This window comes from Condylura cristata, unplaced genomic scaffold (genome assembly GCF_000260355.1).
Source record: "Condylura cristata isolate star-nosed mole 26May11 unplaced genomic scaffold, ConCri1.0 scaffold00032, whole genome shotgun sequence".
Lineage (NCBI taxonomy): Eukaryota > Metazoa > Chordata > Mammalia > Eulipotyphla > Talpidae > Condylura > Condylura cristata.
Genome location: NW_004567133.1, coordinates 12,866,131 through 12,877,846, shown reverse-complemented (window position 1 = coordinate 12,877,846; position 11,716 = coordinate 12,866,131). Strand labels below are relative to the sequence as shown.

General features: G+C 53.1%; 1 protein-coding gene across 3 annotated transcripts; it reads left to right on the top strand.

Annotated features, from left to right (window-relative positions):
- The first annotated feature begins 6 nt into the window (after window positions 1–6).
- NTAN1 (N-terminal asparagine amidase) lies at window positions 7–11,703 on the top strand. Of its 3 annotated transcripts, none has more exons than XM_012732009.1 (9): window positions 7–54; window positions 5,111–5,176; window positions 5,459–5,567; window positions 6,855–6,928; window positions 8,152–8,205; window positions 8,675–8,728; window positions 9,562–9,659; window positions 10,902–11,015; window positions 11,367–11,703. In XM_012732009.1, exons 3-9 carry the CDS (start codon window positions 5,524–5,526, stop codon window positions 11,544–11,546), a joined length of 618 nt encoding a protein of 205 aa, XP_012587463.1. In that variant the 5' UTR covers window positions 7–54; window positions 5,111–5,176; window positions 5,459–5,523; the 3' UTR covers window positions 11,547–11,703. The 3 variants fall into 3 exon arrangements, with proteins under 3 accessions (XP_012587463.1, XP_012587465.1, XP_012587464.1); XM_012732011.1 differs by lacking the exon at window positions 11,367–11,703 and adding an exon at window positions 11,252–11,360; XM_012732010.1 differs by lacking the exon at window positions 5,111–5,176.
- The last annotated feature ends 13 nt before the right edge of the window (window positions 11,704–11,716 follow it).

Genomic DNA, 11,716 nt, shown 5'->3' with positions numbered 1-11,716 from the left:
GTGCGGCTGCCGCAGTCCGCCGGGGACCTGGTCCGAGCCCATCCGCCTCTGGAGGTGAGCAGGGCCCGGGCGGGGGGCTTCGAGGCGGCCAGAGGGGCCCCTGCCAGGCGGGCCCGAGCCCTCCGCACGCCAACGCCAGCACCCGCTCGCCCGGGCAGACCAAACTTGCAGCTGCGGAGGTGCTGGCGGCACCTCGGTGGCCCCGGCCGCCGGGTGCTCACTGTCTGCCGTCGCTGGAGGCCTCCGTGGAGCTTTTACCTTCTTTGGATCTCCGAGGGCATCTGCTGAGGCCCCTCTGCCAGAGCCGGGACGGAGGTCCAGAGAGGTTGGGTGACTTGCCCAAGGTTGCACAGCATCGCGGCTTGAGGACCCCCGGGGACTCCCTTTTCCCTGGCAGGCTGGTCCCATCCCCCAGTCCGCACTTGACCCGTTAAGCAAATCTGGGCGCTCGCCCTCGCTCGCTGCACTGGCAGGGAATCCCCACCCTGCGGTGCCCATTGCCTGGTCCTTGGCTTCGCTGGATGCAGGAGTGACTCCAGACGGGCTTTGGTCAGCGTTTGGCCGGGGACCTGGCAGTGTCCCGGGCCCTTTCCCGCCTCTCCTTTCTGCCCAGGGACCTAAGGCTCCGGGTTAGTTAGCATTTTTAGCCGGAAGAAAGGGCCTCGCTTTTCCCCAGCCGGGCGGGTTGAGGACCACGCCCTGGTGAAAGGTTTTGTTTTGTCTTCCTGCTTTTGTCCTTAAGTCGGTCCACGCCTATGCAGGGACTGCTTGGAAAGGGGTTCTTACTGTTTACAAAATTGGCCCAGATAAGGGGAAAGCGTTTAGTTCCGTGACTGAAGGTGTGGAGCCCCTTGCCCATGTGGGGTCTCCATTGTCCTTACATTCAGAGCAGCTAGTCTAGCTGGGGAGATGTTTTTAATCAAAGGGTGACATAAACATCAAACTGTTTCGTGTCATGGAGAAAGCATGCCCCCTTTCACGGAGATGTCAGTGCAGGCACTTGAAGAGCTTGTGGGACCTTGTGTTCTTGAAGTTTCCAGAGTAAGAGCAGTTGCAGTTTGTAATTGTTTTGTCTGTTACTTGTTTTGCGCCTTCCCAGCTCATCTTCGTCCCAGAATATAGGCCTCCTGCGGGCAGAGAAGGGGTGTGCCTTGTATGCGAGTGGCCTAGAATCCTGGCTGGATAAGTGTGTGTTCTGTAAACGAGGGGCACAATGACTCCTGAAGATGACCCGAGATGAGACTGGTTACTGGCTGGCCAGCATGGGGCAGCTCTGCGTGTTTTGGAGCACGCTGGTAACGGAGCCAGCGCCAGCCAGGCCCCTAGGCAGGAGGCGTCGTGAGGCGTCGTTCTGTGCCACTGTCACACCACTAGCTGGTGACGTCAGGAGTGGGACTCACCAAGGGAAACAGTTCCAGTGCTTAAAGATGCTAGTGACATAGCCGTCTTGTCTGCTTGAATGTCTCTGTGATAGAAGGCTCAGTGGCCGCGGCAACTGAGTGTGGAGCCCCTTGAAGAGCTTTGGGCTTGTTCAGGAGACTTGACTTGGAGAGGCTGGTAGTGGGGTTCAGTTGGAGTGACAGGAATGTGGAGGCCAGGCCCCTTTGCAGGGACCCTAAGGAAGGCAGGAGGCGTAAGAATGATTTCCACAGGAAAAGGGGGAGCGTATTCCAGGTCGGCAGTGGGGCTCGGAGCTGAGGGCCGAGTGGGAGCAGAGAGAATGGGTGCAGTAAACCGGACAGGAGAGTTGTCCGAGATCACAGTTCATTCAGGTGAACCTTTCAACCAGTGGGGGGGGCGGGGGGGGGAAGGTTTCCTAATTTTCCCAGAACAAGTTGTGGGTCCCCATTTTTAGGAAAATGTAAAATACAAATAACAAAAAGGAAAAACCCTTTGTGACCACAATCATTCTTCACATTTTGGTAAAATCCTCTTACAGAAGTTTACCTCGTATGTGCTCATCCTTTTCAAACTGCTTTAGGTCGAGTCCCTTCCCCGCAGTGCTGTGTGACTGTGCAGTATGTAGCAGCAGCCCTAAGCCTGGCTGGCTGGGCCTGGCTTAGAAAAAGAATAAAACCACAAAAGTAACAGTGGCGCACAGAAACGCATGGAGCCGGGCAGCTGGCGCTGCTCCTGTTCCCAGTCACTGCGCAGAGGCTTCGCGCGCAGCCAAGCTCCCCCAGCCTGGTAGTGGTGAAGCCTGGCCTGGACCCGGGGTCTGCGCTGCTCCTCACAGTAGCCACTGCCCCCATGTGGCTGTTTACATGTAGGTTGATTACAATTAAGTGAAATTTGAAAACCAGTCTCGAGGTAGCACCGGCCACAGTCGTGTACACAGTAGCCACGTGTGGCTGGTGCCGCTGTCTGAGGCAGCCAGGCGCACAGGCTGCTCTTGCTGCGAAAGTTCCAGTGGTTAATATGTCTGCAGCCTGTGCCCTTGATCGGTCACTGGATGCACAGTAACCAGCCTGTGCCATCTTGCTAGATGACTCCATCGATCTGTGCTCTATGAATGCACCACAACTTCGTTCCCACTTTTAGGCATGCAGAAATACAGTCTCACTATTATGCACACGCACAGCTAAATCTCTAAACTTCTGTCATTATTCCAAGTGAAATCACTGGATTCAGATTTTTTGAGCAGAGAAACTGTAACAAAATCAGTGTTTTGAAGCCATTACCCCCCAGGGGAAGGATCTGGGAGGATCTAGAAAGCAAGGGAGACCTTGGGGTCCGAGAGATGGAGGGAATGGAGATAGCCCTCAGGGAAAGCTGTTGCTGGTTTAATCCTCACACTGCCTGAGTAGACTCAAGGTCTCCTTACTGGGTGGAAGCTGCCCCCTGGTGAGGGCTCCAATCAGCCTTGTCTTGTAAATGATCCTGAGCTGTGAGGCCACCCCTAGCTCTACTAGAGGGTCTTACACTTGCTGGGCTTCTGCCCCACACCTGCTCCCCCATTTTTATTTTTAAATTAAAAAAAAATTACTCATGCATACAAGGACTGGGGTGTAGGCCATAGGTGTGAAGGATAAGAGGATTCATCAAAGACAGAGCTGGGAGCAGAACTGGCAGATTTACTAAGCATACTGCTGAGGGGAGCAGCGGCGGGCCAGGAGAGGTCTGCTGTGTTAAGTGAGTCAGCTCCTTGACCAGGGATTGAGCTCAGACCACAGTGGCTGGCGATTGCTTGATAATGCTGACACTTAACCCCTGCGCCACCATTTTTATTTTTATTTATTTAGATTTTAAAAATTTATTTATGCACACAGAACTGGCGTATAGGCCAGAGGTGCAGGGGCAGTGAGAGGCTTCACCAGAGACAGAGCGGGAAGCAGAACAGCCGATCATCGAAGTACACTGCTGAGGGGAGCAGCGGGCCGGCCAGCAGAGGGCTGCTGGTCTGCTGCCCTGCAGGGCCCTGGGAGCCTGGGCTAGTGCTCTGGGGCCAGGGATTGAACTCCCACTGCAGAGGCTGTGGTTAGCTTGCAGTGCTGAGTCCTAACCCGTTGTGCCACCATTTTTAAAGGGCAGGATTGATGGATATTTTGGCTTCTGGAACAGCCAGCCCTGTGTGTTTCTCATGGACCAGCATTGCTGGCCTGGCTGTGCCTTGAATCCTTAGTTCTCTGAATCCTTAGTTTTCCTTTCCTTTTTTTGACAAGAGGAAACGTGGAGAGGCCTAGTGAAGCTGAGTAGCTCCCCTTAGTTCATTTCTTAAGTTGAGGGACTGGTCTGCTCGTGGCTCTGTTGCTTCCAGTGAGTGGAACTTCCTTAAGAGAAAAAACATTCATCAAACTCGCCAGCGTGGTCTTTATGTCGCTGGCTTTTTGTTACGTAACTAAGCGCCAGCCAAGAGAAATAGTGAGAACCCTGAAGTCTGCGGTATGCTTCAGCTCCCACAGTACCTGGGGCCTGGTCTACTTGTTTGAGTAAGATTTTCATTCCAGAGTTTTTTCTTGCCAGTAAAAAGGAAATTGATAGATACTGGTGACATTTTTGGAAAATAAAATTTAATTTGGTTATTGCGAAAGAATTGACGCCTGAGTCGCCCCCCACCCCCAGGCTTCCCACACAAGAATTTACACTCAATGGGAGAGAAACTTTGACCCTGGCATCCTGCATAGGTTTGCGCATAGGTTTACCACTTAGAGGGATGCCTTTGGCTTTCTACTCTGGTATAAGTGCCCTGGGCCTTTAGAGAGAGAGCTGCCCTGCAGCAGCCCAGCGCTGCCCCAGGCTGGGGTTCTGCTGGGGAATTTCCTTCCTGTGTTCCTGACCTGTGGGAGACAGTTGGTCTTATACTCATAGATTATTTACAGCTAGATTTTTTTTTTTACATCATTCAACAGCTTGAAAATGTTTTATGCTATCTTGTGTGTCTTGTTTTCCAGTGAGCATGTCAGGCCCGTTCCCACGGCCCTCACCTTGCAGGCCCCACGGTCCGTGGCTGTGCCTCTCAGCTGCGCTGTCGCCTGGCATCGTGCCAGGCCTCAGGCCTGAGTGTGTTTGGGGTTATGTGCTGTGTAGAGAGTTCCGGCAGCAGGACTGTATCGGGGGTAGGGGAGGTCGTACCCCCCTTTCTCTGTCAAGAGGGTAAAGAAAGGGATGTGGCCCGTGTCATCGTTCCCTCACGCTTGCGCGGCCTGAGTCTTACTTATCTCCACTCTTTAGTAAAGAACTGTGAAGAAGGACTTGACGTCTTCTTTCAAAGGTACAAGATCTTCCTTTATAGGCTGAAAAAAGAACAGCACCTCGTTCTTTCTTTGCACTCGTCGCGTGACAGCTGCTGCTTTTATTTTTGCCTTTCTGTCACAGACGTGCACTCAGCTCCTCCTGCGTCCTTCCCACCGGCGTGGCCGGCTCGCTCCGCCCTCCAGCTGCCCGCCCCTCACTAATTTCCATCACTATTCTATTTTTTTTTAATTAAACAGGAAAGAGCCAGACTTCTCAGAGGTCAGTCTGTCCAACAAGTGGGACCCCAGGGCCTTCTGTATGTTCAGCAAAGAGAGCTTGCAGTGACCTCCCCAAAGGATGGTAGGTTAGGAAGCAGTGAATTGGGCATGATCCCCAAAGGCTGTTGGATATTTTATTTTGTTTCTTTTCTAAACAGGCTCCATCTCCATTCTGGGTTCAGATGATGCTACCACGTGTCACATTGTGGTCCTGAGGCACACAGGTATGGTGGCAGACGAGGGACCGTCACTTAGGCTCACCCACATCCGGGACCCAGAAGTTCTTGACGTGGCTTCCTGGCGTCCCGTTTGAAACTGGACTTTGCTTACCTTTCTCTGGTCTGCATGGCACCTCCCTCGCGCCCTGGGCCGAAGGGGTTGGCTGGGCAGCGCAGAACTGTTTGCCTCTCTTCCAGGTACTGGAGGCGAGGCCGAGCACCAGGAGCACCGGGCAGCTAGCTGGGCCCCCGCGGGAATAACTTGCGCCTTTCACCCTTGTTCTGCAGGCAACGGGGCTACCTGCCTGACACATTGCGATGGAAGCGACACCAAAGCCGAGGTCCCCCTGATCATGAGCTCCATAAAGGCCTTTTCCGACCACGCTCAGTGTGGAAGGTGAGCCCCGCGCTGCTCTGCAGGGAGACGAGCTGGCCCCAGAGCCGTGGCGGCCGTGGCTGCTCGCCCGGAGTTGCCGTGTGAACAGCAGTGGGTCCGGGCAGGGGCACCGCGTGGGTGGCAGCCGGGAGCCTGACTGGGAGCCCGGGGCGCCGCCTCTGTCGTGTTCGTCGACGGGTGCTGGGCGTGCGGAGACTCCAGACGTGCTTTCACTCACTGCGGTCACGTTGGGGGGCCGAAGCGGACAGCCTGCCCCAAGGACTCCTTGCTCTACTGCAAGGAGACTTCCAGCGAGCGAGATGGGGGGCTGCTCCGCAGGGGGTTCTGTGCTCTCCGGCGGTGCCCCCGCCCACCCTGCCCCGCCACAGGTGTGTGCTGGTCACGTGGTCGGCGGGTCAGCGATGGCAATCTGGACTCCGGGTTTCCGCCCCTTCCCCAGGCCTGGAGCCGCTATTTGCAGTCTGGGTCAGCCCTGGGGGAACCCTCCCTGGCAGCTGCAGTTCACAGACCCAGGGGGCAGCAGCTCCCTGCCAGCTTGGCTGGCGTGACAGACTGGTCTTCAACCTGGATTTGCTCTGCCTGGGGCTGGGAACATAACGGATTCTGGCTGATTCTTCAGGAAGGGCCCGTCTCAGCAGAAGGCGGTGAAATATGGCCACACTCCCTAAACGCAGCTTCCCAGGTGTTGGGGGCGGAGGAAAGGGGGTCAGTAGACAAGAACATGGGAAACCTGGGGTGGAGCAATTTTCCTGCCTGTAGGACTTTGGGGGGCCCTTCTATGGTCTCGTGTTTGTCCACATGCCCATGGAGGGTTGCCAGGAGACAGGGGTCCCAGACTTGGAGCCTTGCTTCTAGACCCCTTTCCTGGCTCATGTGGCCTGTGTTCAGGGAACACATTGTTGGGGGGCAGCGAGGGGGCCCGTGCTCCTCAAAGATGGAGAAAAGCTGCAGGATGGGTGGGTCGGAGGGCAGCCCTGTGCAGAGCTGTGCCCTTCCTGTGTGAGAACCAGTCCTCTGGCTAAGGCCCATTGGGGAGGATCCCCCCGGGCCAGCCCCCAGCAGGAGCAGCGGCTCCTCCAGGGGGCGTCATCCAGGGGTGTCTCCTGTGTAGTCAGAGCCCCTGGGCATGGCCCTCAGGGAGTCTCACCCTTTACCCAGTGGCCCACACAGCTGCCTCTGTATGTGCCAGGGTGCGGACAAGGCCCGGAAGCAGGCGAGCAGCAGGACCTGGGCAAGCTGGGGAGTAAAGTGCAAAACCAAACCTCTGACCCCCCGTCTCTCCGCCAGGCTGGAAGTGCACCTCGTGGGAGGCTTCAGTGATGACAGGCAGTTGTCGCAAAAGCTTACTCAGCAGCTTCTTAGTAAGTTCGCTGTTTTCCCCCAAAGTTGATAAAAATTTGTAAAAATCCCAACAGGAAGGGCAGACCTGAGTGGACAGCGAGCAGTCCTGTTCCCCAAGGATACAGGGGTGGGGGACAAAATGTCTCAAAGTAGTAAGCGCGGTTCAGAATAACGAATGTTCTGAATTATGCAAAAACAGAATCGCCTCCTGGCAGAAATGTTCATTTTAATCTGCAGAAAATTAAAACGACACCATTTCCCCATATTAGCCAGTACTTAAAGGGGGAAGCGCTTTGTTCTGTGTGTTTAGCATGAGGCCTCTTTGAGGTGGTGAAGAGGTACTTTTGGGGGTCCTGAAAGAGGGGTACCTGTCAGGAAAGCAACTTGGCATCCTGCTTGGGTCTTAAAAGGTTTGTAGCCTTTGACCCAGTAATCTCCCTGCCTGAGGTGTGCAGTGATACCCAGAGACAAGCAGGAGACGTTGATTATATAGGAAATATTCCCGTGTTGCAGAGTGGTTCCGTACCAAGTACAAATGTATGGAGAGGTTTAGCCTGTGTGGGGAAGTGTGTACGTAATGCAAATTAGGCTATAAAATTGTCCACCTGCTACGAACTCAGCTGGGCACGGGAGAATAGAGGCAAACCGTGGCTAGTGGTTGATGGTGGGCGTTAAAAGCCTGTTACTGGTGTCGTGCTCTTCCAGTTTTCCCATTTTTTAACAATGATCTGACTTTTAAAAAAAGAAGTAATTACTTATGCACACAAAAACTGGGTTATAGGGCAGAGATGCAAGGAGTGGGAGAATTTACCAGAGAGATTGGGGAGCAGAACTGGCAGATTGAGATCCACTGCTGAGGGGAGCAGTGGGGAGACAGGGAGGTCTGCTGTGCCATGTGGGTCACTCTCTGGCTGGGATCATGCTGCATATCTCTTAATGGTGCTGACTTAACCCCTTGTGCCACCAGGGAGGCCCTCATCTGACTTTTTAAAACAAATCTGATCCTCTAAGTGTTACTGAAAGAGTAAAAATCTCTTCTGAGTTGATTTGCCTCCTTGGCAGTTTCCTCTGGCTGAGGCTGGAATTTGGCTGTCACCTGCCTCTGGCGGACAGCAGCTTGTGGTGGAGGGCGGTGGCACCGGCGGCTCAGTGGGCTTCGGGCCCTGTCCCCTGCCTCACTCGCTGAGCTTTGCTCTGCTTAGAGGATCTTTTTTGACACCTGCTTTTAAACTTCTAATTGCAGATGAATTTGACAGACAAGATGATGACATTCACTTAGTGACATTGTGTGTGACAGGTAAGTTCTGTCATCTTTCCCAACAGCAAGCTTAGATTTTGGGAATGTTACTGCTCTTGCTTTTAACACAGGACCTGCAGGGGTGCCTCAGTCTGTGGGGCTCTGCAGACTCTGGGTTCCCTCCTCCCCTGTGTCCGTCTCAACGCCCAACCTCTGTTGAGAGGCTCAGCTCCCCCAGTGTAACGCATCTCTCCGACTTGGGGATTTGTGGTACAGGCCTTCCATGAAGTGCCCGGACCTCAGGGAGGGCCTCTGTGGCTGCCTGCTGCAGGGGGTACTGTGCCAGCTGCTGTTGGTTCCCCTAAGCCGCTAAACTCTGGGGGTTCGGCAGATGGAGGTTGACCCTGCCATTTTCTGGCACTTTCCCCTGGGGTGGGGGGTGTCTTTCATGGCCTCTGTCACAGAGAAGGAAGCAGCTGTTTAGCATGTCTTCAAAACTGGATCTTAAAATTCTTTTTCTGTTTGTTAGAATTAAATGACCGGGAAGAAAATGAAAACCATTTTCCAATCATTTATGGCATTGGTGAGTAGTGCTCGGGTGAGGCGCGTGGCGTGGCGTGGCCAGGCAGGTTCTGGCAGGCTGGTTAGCGGCGCCTGGCAGCAGTATGTCCAGCCTCACTCAAGTCCTGGCTCCCTGTGTTTGTGGGGTGCCCAGGCTTGACCTGGAGCCTCTATCTACAATCTAGAGAAAATGCCACATCCCTAAGGCCATGGCTACACGGCAGCGATGCAAGGCGGAGGAGTCCCATGAGGGGCGCGCCCGGTGGTGTGGTCTCTAGCGGTGGAGGAGTGTGTTGCTCTCGGCCAGTGTCCCGGGGGTGGGCACATGGGCATTTGAATCTGTGTATGTATAGGGCATTAGGAAAGGTTTTGATGGAGAACAGCGATCCTGCAAAGTGTAAAACTGTGAGGCTAGAGAAACCCCAGAAGCCCCTCTCTCCTGAAAGCCCCTGAGGGTGAGGTGAAACTGGCTGCATGTGCAGGGGCTTCCCCACGCCTGTGGTGGTGGCTGCTTAGCGGAGGTGGCTACACAGGTGTCATTATTGTCTGACTTTCTGGGTCTGAAATACACTGTGAAAACTAAAAAGTCTGACCTGGCCAGTGTCACAGGTCACTGCCATCTTCCTTCCGGGCCCCCAGGAGCTGGTGTGGTCTGGGGTAGCACTCAGTCTGGGACAGTCTTACCTCGTGCAGCTCCAGGCCACGTCCCCTTCCAGAAGGCGAGCTGCAGACGGCCTGCGCTCAGTTCCGCCCTGTCTCCCAGAGGAGACTGGCCCACACTGTCAGATAGCAGCGGGGCAGTGCAGCCCTTCTGCTGTCTTTCCTCAATGCCCAGTCACTGTGTTGTCCTCACAGCTGTCAACGTCAGAACCGCTGAGATCTACAGGGCCTCCTTCCAGGACCGGGGCCCAGAGGAGGAGCTGCGGGCCGCGCGCGCACTCACAGGCGGACCCGTGAGTTTCAGTTTATGGCTGTGCAGGGGGCGGCGGGGCACCAGATTGCAGAGCCTCAAGCTTACAGATCTCACAGATGACAGGTTGATGTCAGTTTGAAGAACTTTGATAATTCAACTTTGACTTTAATGATCTGGTTTTAAGTAACCTCGAAACAGCATAAAAGTATAGGTTTCTTAGTGTCAAAGAGCACGTCCTTCCGTCCTAACACTGGCTCAGTAAGGGCAGTTGTGACCCTAGTGGACAGAGATTTTACTTTATCACACATGCACACACGTGCTCTCAAATGAATGTTTTTAGGTGCTAAGGTCAAAACCCCTGTTTTCTTCCTTGATGGTTTAGCGGAGGTACCGTGAACCCCTGCACCCACGATTCTGTAGGGCCCGTGCCTCTGAAGCCCCTACAGAGAAGGGGAGCAGTCTGCTGGCACAGCACGACTAACCTGCACAATTGTCCAGTCACTCTGACGGTCGATTACCTTAGGGTGCTTTTCAGCCAAATAACATCTTAAAAGTCATCCAAAAAATCACATTGTGTTTGAGGAATGGGCAAAGGAATTTAAAAAAAAACCAAAGTGTGAAAAGAACCAACCAGAAACTGCCTTCAGTGCACCCCCAAAAATCTGAGTTATGAAATGCTGACATTTTTACTGGAGAAGAATGCTTGATCCATTGTGATATTTTGCCAACTCTTGACATTTTTAGGATTCTTCTTTGGATTTCTCAAGTAGTATAATGGCTTGAATTTAGCCAAGATTCAGCTCATCTCAGTCCTAATAGCCAAGTTGACTGTTGCTGGTTAAGGTGCAGGTTACCATTGGCAAATGTGGGGAAGTCTGGTCATTGATAAGGCAAAAAAGCACCTGTACAGATAATTTTTTGATGTGGGAAGAGGCACTCACTGGTGTGTTCTGAGTGGCTGTTAGGTGATGTTAGGCGATTTTCTGTCTTAGGAAAATGTGGACCCAGCACACACAGGCTCTTGAGTCCTAAATCTGTTGCTTGCTGGACATGTGCCCATAGGCAGCCTGTCCCGTCTGGGCCAGAAGGGGACGAGTGGCACCTTCCCGCAGGACTGTTGTTTGGGTTAAAGCAAACCACCTGTGTCACCTGCAGCGTCACTGCCAGACTCGGTGGAAGTACTCAGCAAGGCATTTTGTTACGAGCCAGGACTCTCCAGCAGCTTAGCTTGCAGACTACAGTGTGGCCTGCATTAAACTCTAGCCTTGACATGCTCTTTCAGATGGTTAGCATTTATGATGCAAGGGCTGAACAACTGCGCATCGGACCATACTCCTGGACGCCATTCCCACATCTGGATTTCTGGTTGCAGCAAGATGATAAGCACATACTAGAGGTGAGACTTCAGAGGTTGGGTAAATCTTAACCCTGAACCCTAGCTTCTCATCCATAAGGAAACAAAACGGGTTTAGGCTAGACTATAGCTGTGTGTCCTTCAGTGGGAGGTAATTTGTTTTTAGGATGCCACTGGTAGATCCCATTTAACTGCTATATCCTGAAAATAAGTAATATCCTGGACGGACATTTGCCTTGATGAAGCAGTAAGTGATCGATTGCCTTTTTTCCTAATAGTGACCTGAGACCATCCTGATGAATTAAAGAACACAGACACTTCACTTTTTGCGTTTCTGTCACAGCAGGGGTAGAACGAGGACCGCTTTCTCATGCCCCGATCTTGTTTTTTCAGAACCTTTCCACTTCGCCTCTGGCTGAGCCCCCACACTTTGTTGCACACATTAGATCTACCTTGATGTTTTTAAAAAAGTACCCATCTCCAGCTAACATACTGTTTCCTGGAAATAAAGCTCTGCTCTACAAAAAAAATGAAGACGGCTTATGGGAAAAGGTCTCTTCTCCAGGAAGCTAAAGCAGGATTTACCAAAGAACGCGACTTTCTGGCACCACAAAGACCAGTGCGGGGCGGGCGGGGCCTGGAAGGAGATGGATTTGAGTCGTAGGTCTCCTCCCTCCTCACTCAGAGTCTGTCAGATGATTTTCAAAATAAAATCCTATTTTGGCAAAGGCAACTGTTTAGGC

Bases quoted from the DNA above. Each gene is read 5' to 3' on its own strand.
- NTAN1 (XM_012732010.1), top strand. From the start codon at position 5,524: ATGAGCTCCATAAAGGCCTTTTCCGACCACGCTCAGTGTGGAAG. The intron at 5,568-6,854 runs GTGAGCCCCGCG...TCTCTCCGCCAG, and splicing joins GACCACGCTCAGTGTGGAAG to GCTGGAAGTGCACCTCGTGG. The intron at 11,016-11,366 runs GTGAGACTTCAG...TTGTTTTTTCAG, and splicing joins ATGATAAGCACATACTAGAG to AACCTTTCCACTTCGCCTCT.